This window comes from Mustela erminea, chromosome 5 (assembly GCF_009829155.1).
Source record: "Mustela erminea isolate mMusErm1 chromosome 5, mMusErm1.Pri, whole genome shotgun sequence".
NCBI classification, from domain to species: domain Eukaryota; kingdom Metazoa; phylum Chordata; class Mammalia; order Carnivora; family Mustelidae; genus Mustela; species Mustela erminea.
The window spans coordinates 80,866,278-80,886,154 of record NC_045618.1 but is presented as its reverse complement, the minus strand read 5'-3'; the positions used below and the strand labels follow the sequence as shown (position 1 = coordinate 80,886,154).

At 39.0% G+C, this 19,877-nt stretch overlaps 1 protein-coding gene across 2 annotated transcripts in view; it reads left to right on the top strand.

Annotated features, from left to right (window-relative positions):
• Positions 1 to 1,274: 1,274 nt before the first annotated feature.
• The window catches only part of PRKD1 (protein kinase D1), a 332,127-nt gene continuing 313,524 nt past the window's right edge, over positions 1,275 to 19,877 (top strand). For both annotated transcript variants that reach the window (XM_032343993.1, XM_032343992.1), the window contains exon 1: positions 1,275 to 1,635. In XM_032343993.1, the coding sequence (XP_032199884.1) occupies positions 1,372 to 1,635 (264 nt within the window). In that variant the 5' untranslated portion in view covers positions 1,275 to 1,371. The remainder of the gene's footprint in view (positions 1,636 to 19,877) is intronic.

The following is a 19,877-nucleotide window of genomic DNA, read 5'->3' as shown; positions in this document are numbered from 1 at the left end:
GAGATGATAGGATTAGAATTCATCTCCACAGATTAGAAAGTAACCATATCCCCACCCCTGTCAAAACAGCAAGAGCACCAAAAAACAACTACTGGAATTGGAGAAGATAGTGCACAGCCTTGATGGTGGTGCTGGTGGTGGTGGTGGCGCTGGGTGAGGCTGGGAGTACTGGTCTTACAGAGCAGACGTTAGAATGATGGGAGAGGAAAGAAACCAGGGTTTGTGAGGCTCTAGAAATAAAGGTGTCGGATAGAGAATAAGTTCAAAGGAAAGAGGCCACATCAGACCTTCCTCTTGTCTTTATGTAGACAATGTCTGTTCTTTCACGAGACCATCTCCCGATTTCAGCCACTTGTGTAGGTCTGGTGCCTTTGGGAGCTGCGGTGGGGTAGGTGGAGTTGGGTATCAGGGTGTGTCAGAGACAAAAAGGTAGGGACAGGTTTAAATACATTTCCGTGGACAGGCTTCCTACCCTCTCTGGCAAGAAACCCAAGGGCTCCCAGAAGGAGGCGGGATGTAACTGGATTTCCGAGGACCCTCTATTTTCATCCTCCCTTGAAGCTTCGAAGGTAAGACCCACGGAAAGCCGCAGGGCTCGGCGTTCTTCCGTCCATCACAGGTCACCTCACGGGTAGAAGTGCGTTGTCCTCGGGCATTAGGAACTGGTGGCGGGGACTGGGGACTTGGAAACTGGCGGCGCTAGGAAGTCGGTCGGAGGAGATGCGCCCCTGTCCCCTCCGTCTGCGGCCGGGCAACCCGGCCAGCGGACACCGGAGTCCGGACGGAGAGGGATGGACCATGCCCGCGGAGACGGCCTCAAGCCCCGCCGTTCAGTCCTGCCCCGGCTCGGGGAGGCTCAGGCCCCGGGAGCCCAGGGCGGAGGGGGCGGCGACCGGGCACCCTGCGGCTACTGCGGCCACGCGGCCGCGGCTCTTGCGGCTCCGGCGCCCGCCGGGTGGTGTCTCCGCAGTGCCCGCCTCCAAGCTCCCCTTCCCCGCCCCTCGCGCCCCCTTCCCCGCCCCCGTCCGGCGCCCGGCGCCCCGGCCGCGCTGACCCGCCGCCCCGTCCCTCGGAGCGCGCCGCGGCGGCTGCTCCACGGCGGCGGCAGCGCCTCCCCCGTGCGGCGCCCGCGCTCCCGGCGGCGCAGCCCTCCCGCCTCAGCCATTTTCCCTCCCCCCCGCTCCCCTCCCGATCCTCATCCTCTCGCCCTCCCCCCGCGCGGGGACTTTTCCGGAAAGTTTTTATTTTCCGCTTCGGCTCTTGGAGAAAGAAGCTCCCGGCTCCGCGGCAGCAAAACTTTTCGGCTGCCGCTCCGCCGGCCCCCGCCCTCGGCTGCCCGGCCCCGCGGCCCTTGGCGCGCCCCGCGGAGCGATGAGCGCCCCTCCGGTCCTGCGGCCGCCCAGCCCGCTGCTGCCCGTGGCGGCGGCGGCAGCGGCGGCCGCCGCCGCGCTGGTCCCGGGGTCGGGGCCGGGGCCCGCGCCGTTCTTGGCTTCCGTCGCGGCCCCGGCCGGGGGCATCTCGTTCCATCTGCAGATCGGCCTGAGCCGCGAGCCGGTGCTGCTGCTGCAGGACTCGTCCGGGGACTACAGCCTGGCGCACGTCCGCGAGATGGCTTGCTCCATCGTCGACCAGAAGGTAAGGCTCCGTACAGGGGGCGCTGCCCGTCCGGTCGCCCCTAGCCGTACCAACTTTACGGCTCCGGGGGCTCGGCCGGGAGCCAGCCTCGCCGGCGCTCTGGAGTGGTCTGGCACCGGCCAGGGTTGGACGCCTGCATCTGAGGCACTGCATTCCCTGTTGTTTGGTTCTCCCCTTGCCCCATCTTCTTGCATTCCCGATTTCTCTGCAGTCCGCATCTTCCTCACCCATTTCCATCCCTCTCGGGACATTTCCAGGTATGTCGCTTGTCCATTTCTTCTAGCGCCTCTCCCTCCGCTTAAGACTTCTCGGCTCCCCCCTCTCTTCCCGCTGGACCCTGGACCGGCACGTTCCTGGCGCCAGATTCCTCCTTCCCGTACGAGAGGTCCCCCCCCCCACCCCGCCCCGCCTCCCCCGGGACACGCTCAACACGATTTCAGCACCACTCCCTTCCTCTTCAGGCCCCTCTCCCAGCTCACACTGATGCTAAGGAGTTGCTGGAATGATCTAGAGATGAGGAATTTCTCACCTGTCAAATAAGCTTTTAAGAGGGGATGATTGACTCAGCCAGCTGTGAAAACAACTGATCAGAACACAACCACTCACCTCCTGGGACTTTTTTAGTCCTACCTTTGTGTGAACGTGAAAGCGAATTTTTCAACCCCGAGATACTGATAGTGGGGCATTGAAGTGGAGGCACAGACATATAAAAGGTGGGGGTACTCCCAGGGGCACCCCAAGGCTGATTGTGCCCTTAAGTTTGAGGCTGTGGGACTCTGGACAGCAGTCACAAAGGCAGCTTGGAAAGAGGGCCATTATCCAGGGCCAGGCCACCCAGGGAGGAGACCCACCCTGCCCACCACTGTTTATAATGCAATTCTGAATTTCAGGTTGTTTCTGTAGCCATCGGAGTGATGCTGCATGGAAAGGGGTGATAAGAGTGTGAAGGAGAGGGGGCCCTGGCGCCAGTCTTCTCAGTATAAACAGGCAGGGTTTAGGGAGTGGGGACAGAAGTCTTTGAAGGTGCTGAATTTCAACCCTGGAGGACTGGCTAGTACTTGCCTTATAAAGGTCACTTGAATAATCATGACTGTTTTCTTTAAAGTATTTGGAACAGAGTTTGCTAAATCCAAGTGTTGTTAATTGTGGCATCAGGCACAGGGATGTTAGGAAAAAGCCCCAGGAAGGAAAAAAAAAACCCAGTAATCTAGGAAGTTTGTAAAAGTTCTGGAGGCTAGACTAAGGCAACAATGAGTGTCAAGAATTTTTGATTATTTAATGTAGTGACATTTTATATTGCGTATGACTCAATTTTTCAACTTCCATGTGAATGACAAATTCTAATTCTAGTACAAGTCATGTCACGTGCCTTCTCATCAATATTATGGAATATTTGTTGCAGGTGAACAGAAGAATTCTCTAGGCACTGAAAGCCTTTCCTTAGTGGAAGGTGTAGTCTACAGCAGTCTCCATTAGTGTACAAACCAGTTGATTTAAGAGCATTACTGGATAAGCATAAAAACAATATAATAAAATTTCTCAAAAAGTCAATGCAATTTTATAGAATTTTAATTTACCTAAATTTAGGGGGTTTTGTTTGTTTGCTTGTTTGTTTGTTTTTAGATTTCCTTTATTTATTTGACAGGCAGAGATCACAAGTAGGCAGAGAGGCAGGCAGAGAGAGAGAAGGGGAAGCAGGCTCCCCGAGGAGAAGAGAGCCAGATGTGGGGCTCTATCCTAGGACTCTCGGATCACGACCTGACCTGAGCTGAAGGCGGAGGCTTTAACCCACTGAGCCACCAGGCACTAATTTACCTAAATTTAAAACAAGTGATAGAGTCACAGGGAATATTCAGATTGAGTCAGATTAATATGGACAGATTATTTTCGACCAGCTTTAAAACACACACACACCTTTGATGGAGTTTAGGATGGAGAGAAACATTAATGGTTTAAGAGGTTTGGGGATTGGGATTTTAAATGGAGAGTGAACTCCAGTGGTGTCAGTAGCTACCAAGAGGGGGGTTATATGGAGGGAACAATATAATATGAGTGCGAAGGGAGAGAGCTCCAAGCACCTACAGACTACAGCAGGCCTGAGGGTAGTGACTAGGGTATTTAGAGAAAGTACAATTGTGAAAAGTCCTTAAAATTAAAATGAACTCAAATTATTAGAAGCCTTCGTATCTTCCACATAGAGATATCAAACCAAGGACATCTGAAAGATTTGCTGTGTGGAAGATGTTTTAGAATGCTAACAATGTTATGGTAGAAAGAAAACTGAAGTTTAGTCTTGAGTTACTTGGGACCTGAGCCAACACTCTGGGGAGAGACCTGGAAAGGGAAACTCATCAGCCTTCGTGGCGGTTTTATAAGGGGACCCTCTTCCTTTTGTATTTCCTCTTGTAGTTCTTCTGTTTCTGAAAGAAGAGTTTGAGAAGTTTAATGGCTTGGATTAGCCAAGGTAAAAACTCCCTTGTACTTTTTTTTTTTTTTTTTTTTAAAGATTATGGCAAAGAGTTCCATTTAGAGGTATGGATTTGAGGGGTTTTTATATACAGAATACTGTAAATAAATATATATTGCTGAGTCTGGACAGAAAAAATTTCCAGTTATCTGTCTTCTATCATCTCTCTTGAGATACATTATCATCCGAGGCAGAAACAAGACTAAGAGGGCTGAATATCCATCACAGGACAGCAGAGATCTCTTTGCTTTGCGACAAGGGAAATGGCAGACAGGGTCAGTGCTGAATTAAGGAAATGGGAGGAGATCCTTTGTCCCTTATTTCAGGTTCTCTTAAGTATTGGCTGAAGATACCCACCATGATAGGAGCGAAAAAGAGAGAGGGAGGGAAATGAATGTTTTAGGTGAGAACTGAGAGTTTGAAGTCACTTACAATTTATAATGTAGACATGGATCGTGTTGAGCTTACAGCAGAAGGTTCTGATTTTCTGAGCCCTCTACTTTCATTGTTTCATTAACTTTTTGAAAAGGGGTTTCATAGGATTTGAGGATTCCCTAAGTACTCATACTAAAAGAGATCAGACTAGCTTAAATCTTTGGAAGTATTAGCTGACAGCTCAGTTTATTTCGGCAGTATTTGTGGGGCATTTCTTGTGGAGCATGCAACTGAGGTATTGTATAGGGCTGAATAAGAAAGATCCTGTTCCTGAGAAACTCATCTTCAAGTTAATACTGTTGTTATTTAGAATTTAGAGTATAGTTTGTCTTTGATTGTGTAGGTTTGGAAAGTGGCAGACATTTGATTGTACTTGAAAATTTTTAATGGTAATTCAGTATTTTAAGATAAATATACTCCAAATATGTTCTGAATTATATGACTAAAGAATTATTTCTTTTATCTTTTAGTTTGGGTAAAAAATCTAGTCCTGCTCTTCTGTATATAACAATGTTTAGATATACAATATGTTATTCCTTCTTTTTTGGAAGTATTAGCCTAAAGGTTTACTTATGCTTATTTCTTTACTTTGCAAGCATATAACCTTGAAGGCTGGTTGTGTATAAAGACATGCATTCTGTTAGTATACATGATTGTTTTCTGGGAGGTAAAAAAAAATAATAGTAGGGGCACCTGGGTGGCTCAGTGAGTTAAAGCTTCTGCCTTCAGTCCAGGGTCCTAGGATCGAGCCCCACATCAGGCTCTCTGCTCCGAGGGGAGCCTGCTTTCTCCTCTCTGCCTGTATCTCTGCCTGCTTGTGATCTCCGTCTGTCAAATAAATTTTTAAAAAATCTTAAAAAAAAACAGTAATTGACTTCCTTTTGAAACAGTGTTACTTTTCACTATCAAAAGAACCTTGAATATATAGGAAGAAGGCATTGTTTTGAAGCAAGGAACAGTATTCCAAAGGAAGAATTAGTTTGATTTTGTAGTGCATTGTCTATCTGTGTCTCTACACACACACATGTACACACACACTTCTTTTAAACAAGCAATATTAATTTAGGGATGTGAGATGCAATTAATAAGACTATCTGTCCATTCATTTTGGTTTTTATCTTGTTAGATGACTCATATTTCCCTTTTGAATTTACTAAAATGAAGTAGTAGCATGAGTTAGACTCTGGCATATAGTTTCAGTTCACACAGTCATGTATCTGACTGGAGAAACTAAAGAGTGAGATTTTATAGATGATAGCTCACTAAAGGAATAATAAAGGTTAGTGCCTTGGTTTGAGAGCAGCTTTGCTATGCTTGTAATTGTTTTTCTTTCTGAATTGTAAAATTGTTCTCTTAACAGTTGTAGTATCATTCTATACAACAGTACAGAAGTCATTTCATTAAGTGATTTCTTTAAAGATTTTTTTAAAATTTATTTGACACAGAGAGAGAGAGATCACAGGTAGGCAGAGAGGCAGGCAGAGATTTGGTGGGGGGAGCAGACTCCCTGCTGAGCAAAGAGCCCCATGTGGGGCTCATTCCCAGGACCCTAAGATCATGACCTGAACAAAAGGTGGAGGATTAACCCTCTGAGCCACCCAAGCACCTCTCATTAAGTGATTTCTTAATGTAATTCAATACTGTATGTTTAAAATTATGATTTTAAGCTTAGTAGTATAGTAGGAATATATTTTGATATATGTGTAAAGCTCATGTACTGTATATTTGCAAAATTTACATATTTACATAGTGGTTTTTAATTAAAGTATATAAGTGTGTTCTAGAACATATTTTTAAAAGCCTACTTTGTCATGTATAGCCGCCAGGTGCTGAAGTATTGTTTTATATGTTGTATTGTAGCCTGCAAAAAGTGGAGCCTCATGTATAGCTCATAATCCAAAGAGAAACTTCGCTTTGCATTTTTTATCAATATGCAGAACTGAAAACCTTTTCTTTCTTTCTTTTTTTTTTTTTTTAAGATTTTATTTTTTATTTGACAGAGAGAGAGAGGGAACAGAAGCAGGGGGAGTAGGAGAGGGAGAAGCAGGCTTACCCCTGAGCAGGGAGCCTGATGTCGGTGGGGGGAGGGGGGCCACTCAATCCCAGGACCCTGGGATCATAATCTGAGCCCAAGGCAGACACTTAACCACTGAACCACCCAGGCACCCCAGAAAACATTTTCTTATAGCTGTATGCTATTTAATAATTTTCATAAAAAGAATATTCTTTTTTAAAAAAAATTATTTATTTAAGTAATCTCTATCCCAATGTGGAGCTCAACTCACAACCCCAAGATCAAGAGTCATAAATTCTTCTGACTGAGCCAGTCAGGCACCCCACAAGGAGAATTCTCTAGAATATTCTAGAAAATATTCTAGGAATTAGATGATTGGCTCTTTTGACAAATATAGATATTAATTTGGGTCTTTAGATCCGGGACTGAGATAAATTTGAAAGAATTTTCTGTGAAATCTATAGTGTGTGTGTATGTGGGAGTGGGAGTTGAAGGGTAGTTGTAGGGCTGGAAAATTATTAGTAAAGTCTGAAAATTTGCCCCATACTTGATAACTGTGTTGTTCTGTATCAACAGACTCCTATCACAGCTATTAAGGGAGATTTAGAACTTTATTTAACATTTGTTATTACTCTTTTTTTGTTTTTGTTTTTGTTTTTTGGTGAGGTGATTGTATATAGATCTTAACCAGTTTATGCATGAATGACTTTTAATGACCTTACTGGACAGTACAAGCAAATTTGAAAGCCTATGAATATATGGTTTTGACTTATCTAAGATTACTTTGAGTATTATGGATTTTATATATATATATGTATACACACACACACACACACACACGAAGGATTAAGTATAGTGCTTGGCAAATAGATATATAATAAATAGGATTATTGATATTCCAGGGCTTTATGAACTAGTGTGCTATCTTGTTAGCAAAAGAAATGTGTACTTTATTATTTTATTCTTATAGCGACATATGAATAAAGTTGTGGTATTAAAAAACAGTATGACTCTACAGCCTAGATAACATGTTTTCTCTGCCTTCTATAACAAGACAAATCTTAGGAGTTGGTGTTTGAAACTGCTTCTCAAATTTCAACCTCTCAAGATTTCCTCAAGAAGTAATTTGATTATTGCTAGATGTAAGACACAAATGCTGATGAAAGTATAGCACATCTTCATTACATTTTATTAGTTTTGACAAGAAGTTGATTTAATTCAATTGCAAGTGTAATTTCAACGATTCTTCATTTGATAAAAAAGAGAAATAAAATAGGTAAGGACGGGCGCCTGGGTGGCTCAGTTGGTTGGGCAGCTGCCTTCAGCTCAGGTCATGATCCCAGGGTCCTGGGATCGAGCCCCGCATCAGGCTCTCTACTCCACGGGGAGTCTGCTTCTCCCTCTGACCTTCTCCTCTCTCATGCTCTCTCTCTCTGTCTCTCTGTTAAATAAATAAATAAAATCTTAAAAAAAAATAGGTAAGGATACAGTATTTGGCAACATAATGATTTTCAGATCTGGTCCTGAAGACCGAAATCAAAAGTTCCTTTCCAAATCTACTCCTGGTACGAAGAGGAAGGCACTTGGAAATGACTTTGGGAGATCATATTTTGCTATTATACTAGCTTCTAGGGGTTGTTTGCTAAGTTGTTACATCTGATGAATAGCTCATATAACATAGTTGTTCGCACACATACCGAAGTGTGATATTGGGATGAGAGGCTGTTTTACTGGGAAAACAACTGGGTTAGCAGTTCACTGAGCCAATCACAAGTCTATTTCAGATCTTTTCACTAATTACCACTTACCTCTTATTGAAGTCCATTTCCCATTATGAAACCTTTAAGCAACCACAATCAATAAGTATCCATCCATCTTTTAAAGAAGAGTAGAAGAGATAATTACATGAAATGTGTGTATGTGATTTAGACTGGAGTCACTGAATAAGCTCAAGCTGTACCAAGAAACTACTATGATCCAGGTAGCAGGGCTTGATCCAGATTTAGAGTGGAGGTGGGTAAAATGCAGTTCATAGGAGTTGATCATAACATCAGTGTTCTTTGTTTTATTTTTATATTTGTTTCCTTTGCTTTTCTGAGTTGGACATAACTAATATTTTTGACCTTTGACCTTCTAGAGTCACCTTGATTCATCTGAAAGATCTAAGCCCAAATGTGGAAACAGAGGTTAAAGAGGTGTGGGGGGGATCTTTTTAAAGATTGTGCTTAACTTTTAATTTCCTCAACATTATTCTAGAGAGGCTTTGAAAATGAGAATTTGATTTTTTAAAACTTTTCTTAATGTTAGCATATGTTAGAACACAAAAGAACAAGATAAAAGTGCCTCAATTTTTCTGTGTTGATAGAAATTAGATACAGAGAAAATGGTTATTTTGTTCACATGTATTCACAATTTTTTTCCATCTGCAAGAATATGTGAAGTTTCCCCCAGGAATTTCTTTGATACTGTCAACCAAGTATTTTTGTACCATTAAAAACCAATAATGACAGCACCACTTGAAGCTACTTGGCAGCTGAGAAACCCACATTTTTCTGTCTCTTACTCTCTCTTTCTAGTCTCACACAGAAAAGAGATAATTAAATAAACAAAGCTTTTGATTACCTGACCACTATAGCCGTTATGGAATATCACTTATTTTAGATAGAAAGGTAAGAATTGGTGTAAAAGCACCACATATTAAGACACAATTTTGCCTGTCAAAATTTATAGTTTCCTGTGTAGAAGTTTCTTCCAAAGTTGCAAAAAAGGTTTTATTTGGCTAAAGCTAAACAGTTGATACAGCAGCTTAGCAATGTTGGCAAATACGAAGATTAGATTTTTAAATATGCAATCATGAAGGAATTTTGTTCCACTTATTTTGGTGAAAGGGGGAAAAATATGTACCCTTCGCTGGTTCATTGGCTTTTAGTCTGACTAAGGCACTGATGGATGAGGAATTTGTTGAATTTATTGCTTGTATTTAGGCATAATTAAAAAAAAAAATCTGATTTCTACTCTCCCTAATTGTCAGCAGCCACTTTTTTTCACATATGTATCATCAAATAAATGAAAAATATGAATGTGACAATGAAAATATTGAGCAAAAGGTATCAATGTACCTAATGAATGGTATTATTGATAATCTAAGGTCTGTAGAATAGTACATTGTCTTATTAATAAAAGAAATATAATTTTTATAAGCAGGAAACTTTTCTAACTTATTTTGTTAAAAAAAATTATATGTACCTTTTGTTTGTTTGGATTGTTGGAGAAATGCCATACTTTGAGCAATTGAAGTTTGCTTCATCATACAAGTTCTGTTTCAAAAATAATACAGTTAAGATCCAGTTAAAAGAGAATTAAATATGTGAAGTAAAGATCTGAACCTCTTTCCTTTTTCATTAACAATGAGATAAAAAGAATCTGAATTTAATCAAAGCCTGATTTGCTAAGATATGTCATAGACAAAAACATATTTGTGTATCAAATAAGACAACAATCTATTCAAATGTGAAATCCATATACCATTAAGTCAGTTTGCTTTTTGTCTGTTTTTCATAAATGTTTTAAGTTGACTTATTTAAAGTAAAAATTTTTTGCTGGAAATTTATTCAGGTTGATTTATGTTGATGTAAATTTCATATTTTCTTAAGAAACAAAATATTTTCCAGGAATCATTAGTTAAGATTAAACCAACAGGCTAATGTGTTAATGAAGTTTTTAAACTGTCAATGTTGAAAGTACAAAAAAAAAAAAAAAATTGACCCTTTTCCTAGGTTGTCTAAATAACTCATACTAATGATATAATAACTAGCAGATAATTATGGAACCATTACTGGCTTTTGTAGGGTTAACTATAGTCAGAGTAGAGCTACCAGAGATTCTATTCTAGTTCAGGTGCTTGAATTAAGTAAGTTCCAGGGAACTTAATTGAATGAGGCCATGTCAAATATTTATTCATGACATTGTCTCAACCTTTTTATCAATTAAATACAAACATTTTCCCCCCATTTTTTAACCTCTTAGGTTTTGAGAAATGGTGGTAGGCTCATGGTCTGGCAGGGCGTTTCAGCTGGGACCAGGAGTTCTTAGAAACCTCACACTGGCTCCATCCTTCTCATAATGCTGGAATATCATGACCTACTTTCAGGGAGGGACATAAGAGCTCTAGGGCATCTGGTATGCGGAGTTGGAGGAATCTGAAAACACCTAAGGGTGATTTCTTTATCAAAGAAAAGAGATTATTAGGGTGGGACAAGAGGGTATTTCTCATTTTATGTGAAAGTCAAGTCTCCTGACCATGAGGAACCATCTGTATTGTCTTTGCACTCAGTGTCTTTGAAAGGTTTGTTGTGCATCCTGGATATGAAAAGCTGCAACTAGGAACATATGTGACTTGAAGAGTTAAAATTATTTAGGTATTGGTTGGTCCATTTAGACACTCAGAACAATAACAGTAGGGCTCTAGGCTGCTTGACCAAAAGCAATGGTCTAGGGCAAACAGCTGTAGCTTTTGCTCTCACCCAAAGCTTGAAAAGAGTCTCAGACAAACAGTGGGGTTGGAGGGGTGGAAGTTAAAACTTTGGTATTGGCTTCAGATCAGTGGTGGTGAACAGACCTGAGCAGGCTACAGTAGGCGAGGCCTCTGGGATTATGAGACTAGTGGCACCAGAGGGCAGAAGAGGACAGGGAAGCTCTGACCTCCTGTGGATTGAGTTGGCGCGAATGGCGCCACCACATAACTCATGGATAGCAGTGGGGAGAGGTTTAGAGTTGGCTTTTTACAAGCTGAGTAGTTCTTCTTGGAAGTTTTCAGTGTCACCGATGAGACGTTCAAGGAGCAATTCCAGGATGACGTGATGGGAGAGTTTTAGGAAGAGCTTGTCCTGGGAACATTGGGTCATGCTCTGTAAGGTTCTGGGCCTCATGCTAACAATGGCTGGCAGAGGGAAGCCTCCAGAAACAAAACCTTCCTGGCATGTACTCTGTGTGCCTGCCTGTATCTTGGCTTCTTTTCATTTGTCATCTCTGATTTTCATAGTAGCCCTTTGTGATGGACATTTTCCATCCAATTTAAGGATAAGGAAACTGAGGGAAGTTCAGTTGTTTACCCCCCACATGGCTAATAAATAGAAAGGAAACCCCCCAGTATCTGATTCATTTCACTATAGCTATTCCTAAGAACAGAGGGTGCTGGGCTGCCCATAGATCTGAATAGAGATTTTGGAGTTATCAGAGTATGGGAGAGGGAGAAATGTTAAATTTCCTATTGTGTTGGCTGAAATTTACTTAAAGGCACTGAAGCTTTGACAGTGTATTATTTACGTGTGTGTTTAAATCCTTATTCTGGGGGCGCCTGGGTGGCTCAGTGGGTTAAAGCCTCTGCCTTCGGCTCAGGTCATGATCCCAGTGTCCTGGGATCGAGCCCCGCATCGGGCTGTCCGCTCTGCGGAGAGCCTGCTTCCTCCTCTCTCTCTCTCTGCCTACTTCTGATCTCTGTCAAATAAATAAATAAAATCTTAAAAATAAAAATCCTTATTCTGGAAGGCTTCCTTTATCTGGAATTAACATCTCCCTTCATGGTCAGCTAAATGTATAGCCACTCTGGTGGCCACCACAACAATGTATCTCTTATTGGTGGCAAGATACTGCCTCCACCCTCCCCCCCACCCCCAGCCAAGTACTGATAATTAATGTAAGGAACATTAAAGATGGACTCTTCCTAGGAATATTAGGGTCATGACAGATAGCTGATTGCCCAAAGTATTTTAGAGCCATATCTCACCCATGAGTTAATAAGCCTTTTTTTATTAAAGTGGGGTAGCAGAATTTGGTATTTAGGTTGCCCACATGCTAAGGATCATGCTTTGCAGATACATTTTCACTTTTTATAAATTTTCTGTGTTTGTTTGCTTATTTTTGGTCCGTTTGTGAATGAACACTCCCTAAGTTAAACTTTCTCCCTCTTGTTGTGCATGATTAATCGTAGGCTTTGTGGAAGTTTTCTTTCCACTTAAGTACTACTGGCTATTCCAGATTGTGACTTGCCTTGCATTCGTTTGTATTGCTTGTGTACAGGTCTAAGGCCAATACTTCCCTTGTAGACTAATTGTACAATCTTGAGGCTTTACAGAAATGTAACTTTAGATATAGATAGACATGATATAATCTAAAGTATATTGGTAATTCAATTAAATCCTAAGGATTCCTGCCCTGTATGACTCCTTGGAAGTACGCAGTAGTTATTTGTTCATAACAGATGAGATAGGTGACTAAAATGTTGCCTCTTTTTGATAAATTTAGAACTTTTACAGAATGGATGGGTTACGGAAAGAATTCTCTTTTGATATGACTTCTGGTAGTCTCTTGGCTGACAGAAAGGCAGCAGACCTCTCCAGCTGCACTAGAAGTCTGACTTTGCTAGATATCGGTTAGTCAAGTACTGTGCCTTGTAAGCCCTATCTTGAGATAGTTCATCTAACTAGTGGGACACCCGGGCATCAGTTATTGTTTGGGTAGTTAGATGGGTCACTCATGCCTAGCTCTTCTCTACTAAATGACTAGTACTGAGAAATAATTGATTAGCTTCAGAGTAGTTCCTAGACTGGATGGCTCTGTGCCCTTCCCTGTGACGGATAATAATTTCATCTATTGATATGGAAAGAGATGTGGTCACCCTGGGATGTACATCTTTAGAATAATTAAATACAGCCAAGAGCTTGAATAGATCTTCAAAGAATAAAAGACTAGGTCTTGCATGATCTTTGCTTTTATTCAGTTCTTTGGGATCTGAGCTAATAGGCTATGTTAAATAGAATGACTGTATACCCACTTGTCCAGAACTCTCCGTTTATGTGTGTTGTCTTAGAATTCCTTTTGAGTGTATGTTCAACAATAAAAGCTATGGAGTTTTAAGTTAAAAATAAACAACAAGCAAAACCAGAAAGAAAAATCTTCCTTAGGGAAGACATTTTATGGTCTTCTGGCCAAAAATCCTTGTATATTAAAACATAAAAACAAAACTTAACCCTGTGATCAAAAGTTTTTGTATAAGTTAAAGATGAACAGACAACGAACATTTAGAAATGGTTTCATTAACTAGTTAATTAGATCTTACTCTGAATGTAGAATCTGAAGTAGTTTCAAGTCCACTTTCTCCAATCAGTGTAAATCAAGATACTTTGATAGGTTTGTACATGTTTATTGTGTCAAACAGCAAATAATTTTACTTATTTTGGTAGTTCATACTACCTTTATTATTTCAAATAGGTAAACAGGAAAGGTCTGCCTTGAAGCTTCAGCACCCACGGCAACCATCACAAAGACAAAATACTCTGACTTACATGCAGAAGGACACCATCATAGTTTCGAGCTGTACTTTATTATATTCTGTGTGCTGGAGAAAATAACATGGTTAGCCAAAAAAAAAAAAAAATAGAGAGTTTTTATACAAATCCTCTTTATTATTTAGAAAACTCGTTTTCTATTTAAAAAAAAATAGGCAAATAAGTAAGGTAAAATTTTGGAAATTATAGTGTCCCACAATCACAATGTGTAGGCTGTAGCTCATATTTTCTTAAGATGTTCAGAGGCATAGACTGAGTAAAGCAAATACATGTTATACCTATCACTCTTCACTTGATTTCTGTTGATAAATATGTTGTTGAAATAATATTAACAATTACAGGTTCAGAAATTATAATGTTGAAGGTTCTGGCTCCTGAAAAATAATGCAAGTCAGTGGGTTTAAAGCCACTTGAAAAGGAACTTGATTTTGTGTAATCTTTTCTGTTTAGATTTCCCCACATGAAAAATTATAACTTTTATAATTCAATTACTTAATTATTTTTCTTTTATTTTGAAAATTATAAAATTACCATGTGTAATAGGCTGAATAATGACCCTGAAAGATGTCTACATTCTAATCCCTGGAATTTGTGAATGTTAAGGTAAAAAGGACTTGGCATATGTGATTAAGGCAAGGCTTTGAGACAGGGAAATTATCTTGGATTAACTGGGTGAGCCCAGTCCCATCACATGAAGGCCTTAAAAGTGGTGAATCTTCTAGGTTAGGTCAGATAGATGAGACTGAGGAGAGATTCTAACCATGAGAGGGACTCTCTCCTCTGTTGCTGACTTTGAAGATGGAAGAAATGGACAAGAGCCAAGGAATGCTGGGGTCTGAGTATGAGGGAAGCAGGGGGAGTTAGAGAACAATAGTGATAGGAGATGTGACAACAGAAACAGAAGGTTGGAGTGATGCAAGGAAGGGTGCAGGAAGCAAGTAATTCAGTCAAAGCTGAGAGCTCAGAGCTCAAAAAGGCAAGAAAAGTGATCTTCCTAAAGAACCTCAGAAGGAACCATTTCTTGGCTTTAGCTCAGGGAGACTGATTTTGGACTTCTGATTTCCAGAACTGGAAGAGAGTAAGTTTATGTTTTTAAAAGTTGCTAGGTTTGTAGTTGTTTGTTACAGCAGTAACTGAAAATTTAATATGCCACATTCATTGGAAAAAAAGTGAGAAATACATGTAAGCTCCCAAATGGATATTACCCAGATTTAAAGTATTTTAGTAAGTATCAGTTTTTTTTTCCTACAAGTGAATATGCTCATCATAAGTTCTATATGGTTTTTTTACTCTTTTCTTTTGATATTATGTTTTTTTCTAGTTTTCCCCCCAACTTTATTGAAATATAATTAACACATAACATTGTGTAAGTTTGAGGTATACAATATATAATTTGATTCCTGTATATATTGCAAAATGATTACCACCATGAGATTACTTAACACATCCATCACCTCACATAATTTTTTTAATAATGAGAGCATTTAAGATCTTTTATAGCAACTTTCAAGTATATAATACATGATTGTTAACTATAATTACCATGTTTTACATTGTATTCCCAGAACTTATTCATCTTATAACTGGAAGTTTGTGCCTTTTGACCAACATCTCTCCATTTGTGGTTACCCCACAGCTCTTGGCAGCTGCCACTCTATTCTCTGTTTCTATAAGTTCAGCTTTTTTAGATTGCTTTTGTGAGTGAAATCATACAGTTCTTGTCTTCCTCTGACTTATTTCACTTACCATAATGCTCTCAGGAACCATCCATGTTGTTGCAAATGGTAGGATTTCCTTCTTTTTTTATGGCTGAAAAAAATATTCCTCTTTGTATATATGCATATATGCATGTGTATCTATCCCATTTTCTTTATTCATTTTTCCACTGATGGGTACTTAGGTTGTTCCCATGTCTTGGCTATTATGAAGATGCTACAGTGAACATGGGAGTGCAGATATCTCTTTCAGATAGTTATTTCATTTTCTTGGATGTCTCTTACTAATTAATTTTGTATTAGTTTCAGGTGTACAACATAATAATTAGATATTATCATTCATTACAAAGTGATCACTGTAGTAAGTTTAGGTACCACTTGCCACCATACAACTGACCCCTTTTACCCATTTTATTCACCGTCCAATCCCTTCTCCTGTGATAATCTCCCAAATCTGTTCTCTGTATCATTGTTTGGTTGGTTGGTTGTTTGGATACCACATGTAAGTGAAATCATATGGAATTGGTCTTTCTGACTTATTTCACTTAGCTTAATGCCCTCAGGGTCCCTGCATGTTGTTGCAAATGGCAGGATTTCCTTTTTTGGCTGAGGAATATTCCATTTTGTATACATTCCACATCTTTATCCATTCATTCATGGATAGACATTTGGGTTGTTTCTGTATCTTGACCATTTGTTACTTTTTCTTTCCATGTCAGTTTTTAAATATAAAATGTCCAGTGTTTTGGAGGTAATTTTCATATGAAGGAAATGCTCTTCAGATATTTATTTTGGCTCTAGAATTTAATATTCAAGTAGTTAAAGTTACCGGTTAAGATGAGTCTTAATTTTTCTAGGACAACTTACACTTCTTTTTAAGTCTAGCAGATTTTAACAGTTACACTTAAGAAACTTTGAAGAATCATTAGTATCCTTTACAAACCCAATTATTTTGATACTTCTGAACATTTTAAATTGAATTTATAAATTTAATGTTTGATTTCCTTTAAATATTGTAATCACATGCCTGATAAAGCTTTATACATCTAGCAAATGAAACTCATAAATATGCAAATATAATAAAGTTTAAGTTCTTAAATGTTCCAGTGTTATACACATAAGCCAAAATTGGTTGCTTAATTATGTGTATATAATATGCACAAAATATTGATATTATAGTTTTAATTCTCAAACTTTTATGAATTTAATTTCAGATAGTCCTCTGTTTAAAAGATGTTTTTTACTTGTGAAGTAATTATTTGATCCCACACAATTTGTGGAGTTCCCTTCTTGTGTAAGTTTTCCTGTTATCTTCCTGGCTTCATTAAGGTTGTATAAACCTCGGTGCTTTTTGCTGAAACAGAGATTGGATTCTTGTGGACAATGTAGATCAGTTTCATAGAACTCTATTTCTGTGTGCTTCTGTAACTTGAAGAAAAGGAGGGAGGGTAGTCATGTAACTTACATCCCTGGATTCAAATATTACTTCTGTATGCCAAAAAGCCTTACATTCCTACCCAAAATGATCATTTAATTGGATTTTGGATTTCTTTAGCCCCTAAGATAAGTGAATCCCTTTTGTATCTACACTAAAGAACTTTGAACCTAATGGATTACTGAATTTTTATATTTTTTTTCTCATAAGACTACATAATTCTTACAGATATTAAATATGTATAATTGACTCTTGGCAGCCTCTGGGATTTTGCCTATCTCCTAGTCACAACTCATAAAATTGTTCTTTTATTTTAATATCTTCCTCTTTAAATATAAGAAAGAATGCTTAAGACACCATTAAAAAAAAAAGATTTTATTTGTTTATTTATTTAGAGAGTGTGTGCTGGGGGGAGGGGGTAGAGAGAGAGGGAAAGAGAGAATCCCAGGTAGACTCCGTGATGGCTGCCTGAACCTGAGATCATGACCTGAGCCCAAATCAAGAGTCAGATTCCCAACTGCCTGAGTCACCAAAGTGCCCCAGGACTAGTTTTCAATATTTGCACTGAACTGGTATATGGAGGGGCACCTGGGTGGCTCAGTGGGTTAGAGCCTCTGTCTTCAGCTTAGGTTATGATCCCAGGGTCCTGAGATCGAGCCCGGCATCCTGTTCTCTCTTCAGCAGGGAGCCTGCTTCCCCCTCTCTCTGCCTGCCTCTCTGTCTACTTGTGATCTCTGTCTGTCAAATAAATAAAATCTTTAAAAAAAAAAAAAAAGAATTGGTGTATCGATTTATCACAACATGTTTTGCTTGTTCCCTACTCCTGGATATTTAAGAGTCAGTTTTGTTTTTGTTTCTAAACATCTTTATGCATATACCTTGGCAAATTTTTTCTACTTATATGTATATATTTGTATTTGAACTTGTCTGTTAATTTTCCTAAATTACTATTATCTTTTAATATTTTGATATCATCCAGTAATATTTTAAAAAAGTTTTTATCAGTAATATTCTTAAATTTAATATTTAGATTATAGTTTTTATAGTGACTCTTTGCTTTTTTTAGCTTGAAAAGCAAGTGCATAGATTTTGTTGTTGTTGTTATTCTGTATTTAAAGAGAAAAATGAAAAGAAGCAACTGACAAGGTACAGAATAAACTGTTATATATAATAACCAACACTTAAATCCAGTATTGGGTTGACTGCATATGAAATATATCTAGCAAATTCTCAATGAACAAATAACACAATTTTTAAAAAATTAACAATTCCCATTTTCCTGCTTTTTTTCAGTAAGCACTGGCCTGATAATTTCTCTGTATAACCAAATTCATTTTCATATTTTAGAAAACAGTTTGAGAAATACACATTTCTTTCTTTTTTTAGAAAATAATCTTCTCTTTAATGGGCAGCGGGAGAGGAGAAATAAACATTTCTATAAATATTTAAGAAAATTCCATAGAATAATTTCTTAAGAGTAAAATTTCACTATACTTTGTTCTTGTCAGTTCTTGATAGTGTTCTTTAGAAACCTGAAATATAAAAACCTGATTTTTTAAAAGTATTGTTAAGTGTGGCTGTCATTTTTAATATGTCCATTTTCACCCATTGCCCTTTCTTTTGCAAAAGAAGCCTTTACATTGCTTATTAAACACTGTAGAGCTGTCTTTGTTAATTTAACATATGTTTTGATTGAGACAGCTTTGATTTACACAGAAAGTTTCAGAACATCTTTTATTAGGTGAAGTCAATAAATTTGAGTAAATTACCTAAAAGCATAAACACCCTTTGGGCCATAATCTTTGTCTCTCCCCCAACCCCACCAACTCTTATATCCCAGGTGTCTAGAACAATGCCTGGCATTGAATGATAGGAAAGAATGTTTTGTCCCATTATTTACTGTTAAGTCCCCAGAAGCAAAGCTGTATGGTCAATCTGTAAGTAACTTTTTTTGTTTGTTTGTTTTATCCTTGCTATTTGTTTTCTAGGAAGTGCTATTTCTACCTTTGATCAGTAATTATTATTCAAATCAATGTTTTTAAAAAGTGGATTAGAAGTGTTTTGGCAGGTAAGAGGTACTTAGGGGAGAATGTTGGACTTGTATTTGAGGTAACAAACACAAAAAACCCTGGGATTTGAGTCTCTTCAGAGGAGTTGATATTCTTCTCATTTAACTGGGCCAAGGATTTAAAGCCAGAGAAAGCCTTCCTTCCTGAAAACATTTTATGATAGAGCCTGAATAAATATTTGTTGAATTGAATTGAGTCTTTGAAACAGGAGTCTTTTGTGGTTGTTAGTGGATACTTAGTTGAAAGATGAAAGACACTTCAGTGTTTTACTTGTCAAATCTCAGCCTACTTTTCCTGTAGATTTAAAGAACATAATTATGAAATATTGAAAACCTCACATATGAAAAATAATGGCAGAAGAGATGGTGGTGGAGAAGAGCAGTGTCTTTGGGGGAAAATTCAGGAAATGACAAACTCAACCAATGTTAGCTGGAAGTCCCTTTGCTGTTGTTTCGTTTCCCACAAGCTTGTGAAGTGAATTTGAGAAACTCTGATGGGCTGACAGGGAACGTTCAGCAGACTGGCCCCCAGTGAGGAACTTTTTCATAGTTAATAGTCTCTAGTTTGGCTGCTTTCATGTGAGTGACTAGGATTATAATTTAAAAACATTTACCTTTGTGTCCTACCAATTCTTAACCTTAGTTACTTTAATTTTGCACTTTTTAAAGCCTCAATTACTGTGTTTTGTATTTCTTAAGTCATATTTTAGTTTTTTAAATGATTTAAAATAGTGCTTCTTTTAAAATTATTTTATTCATACT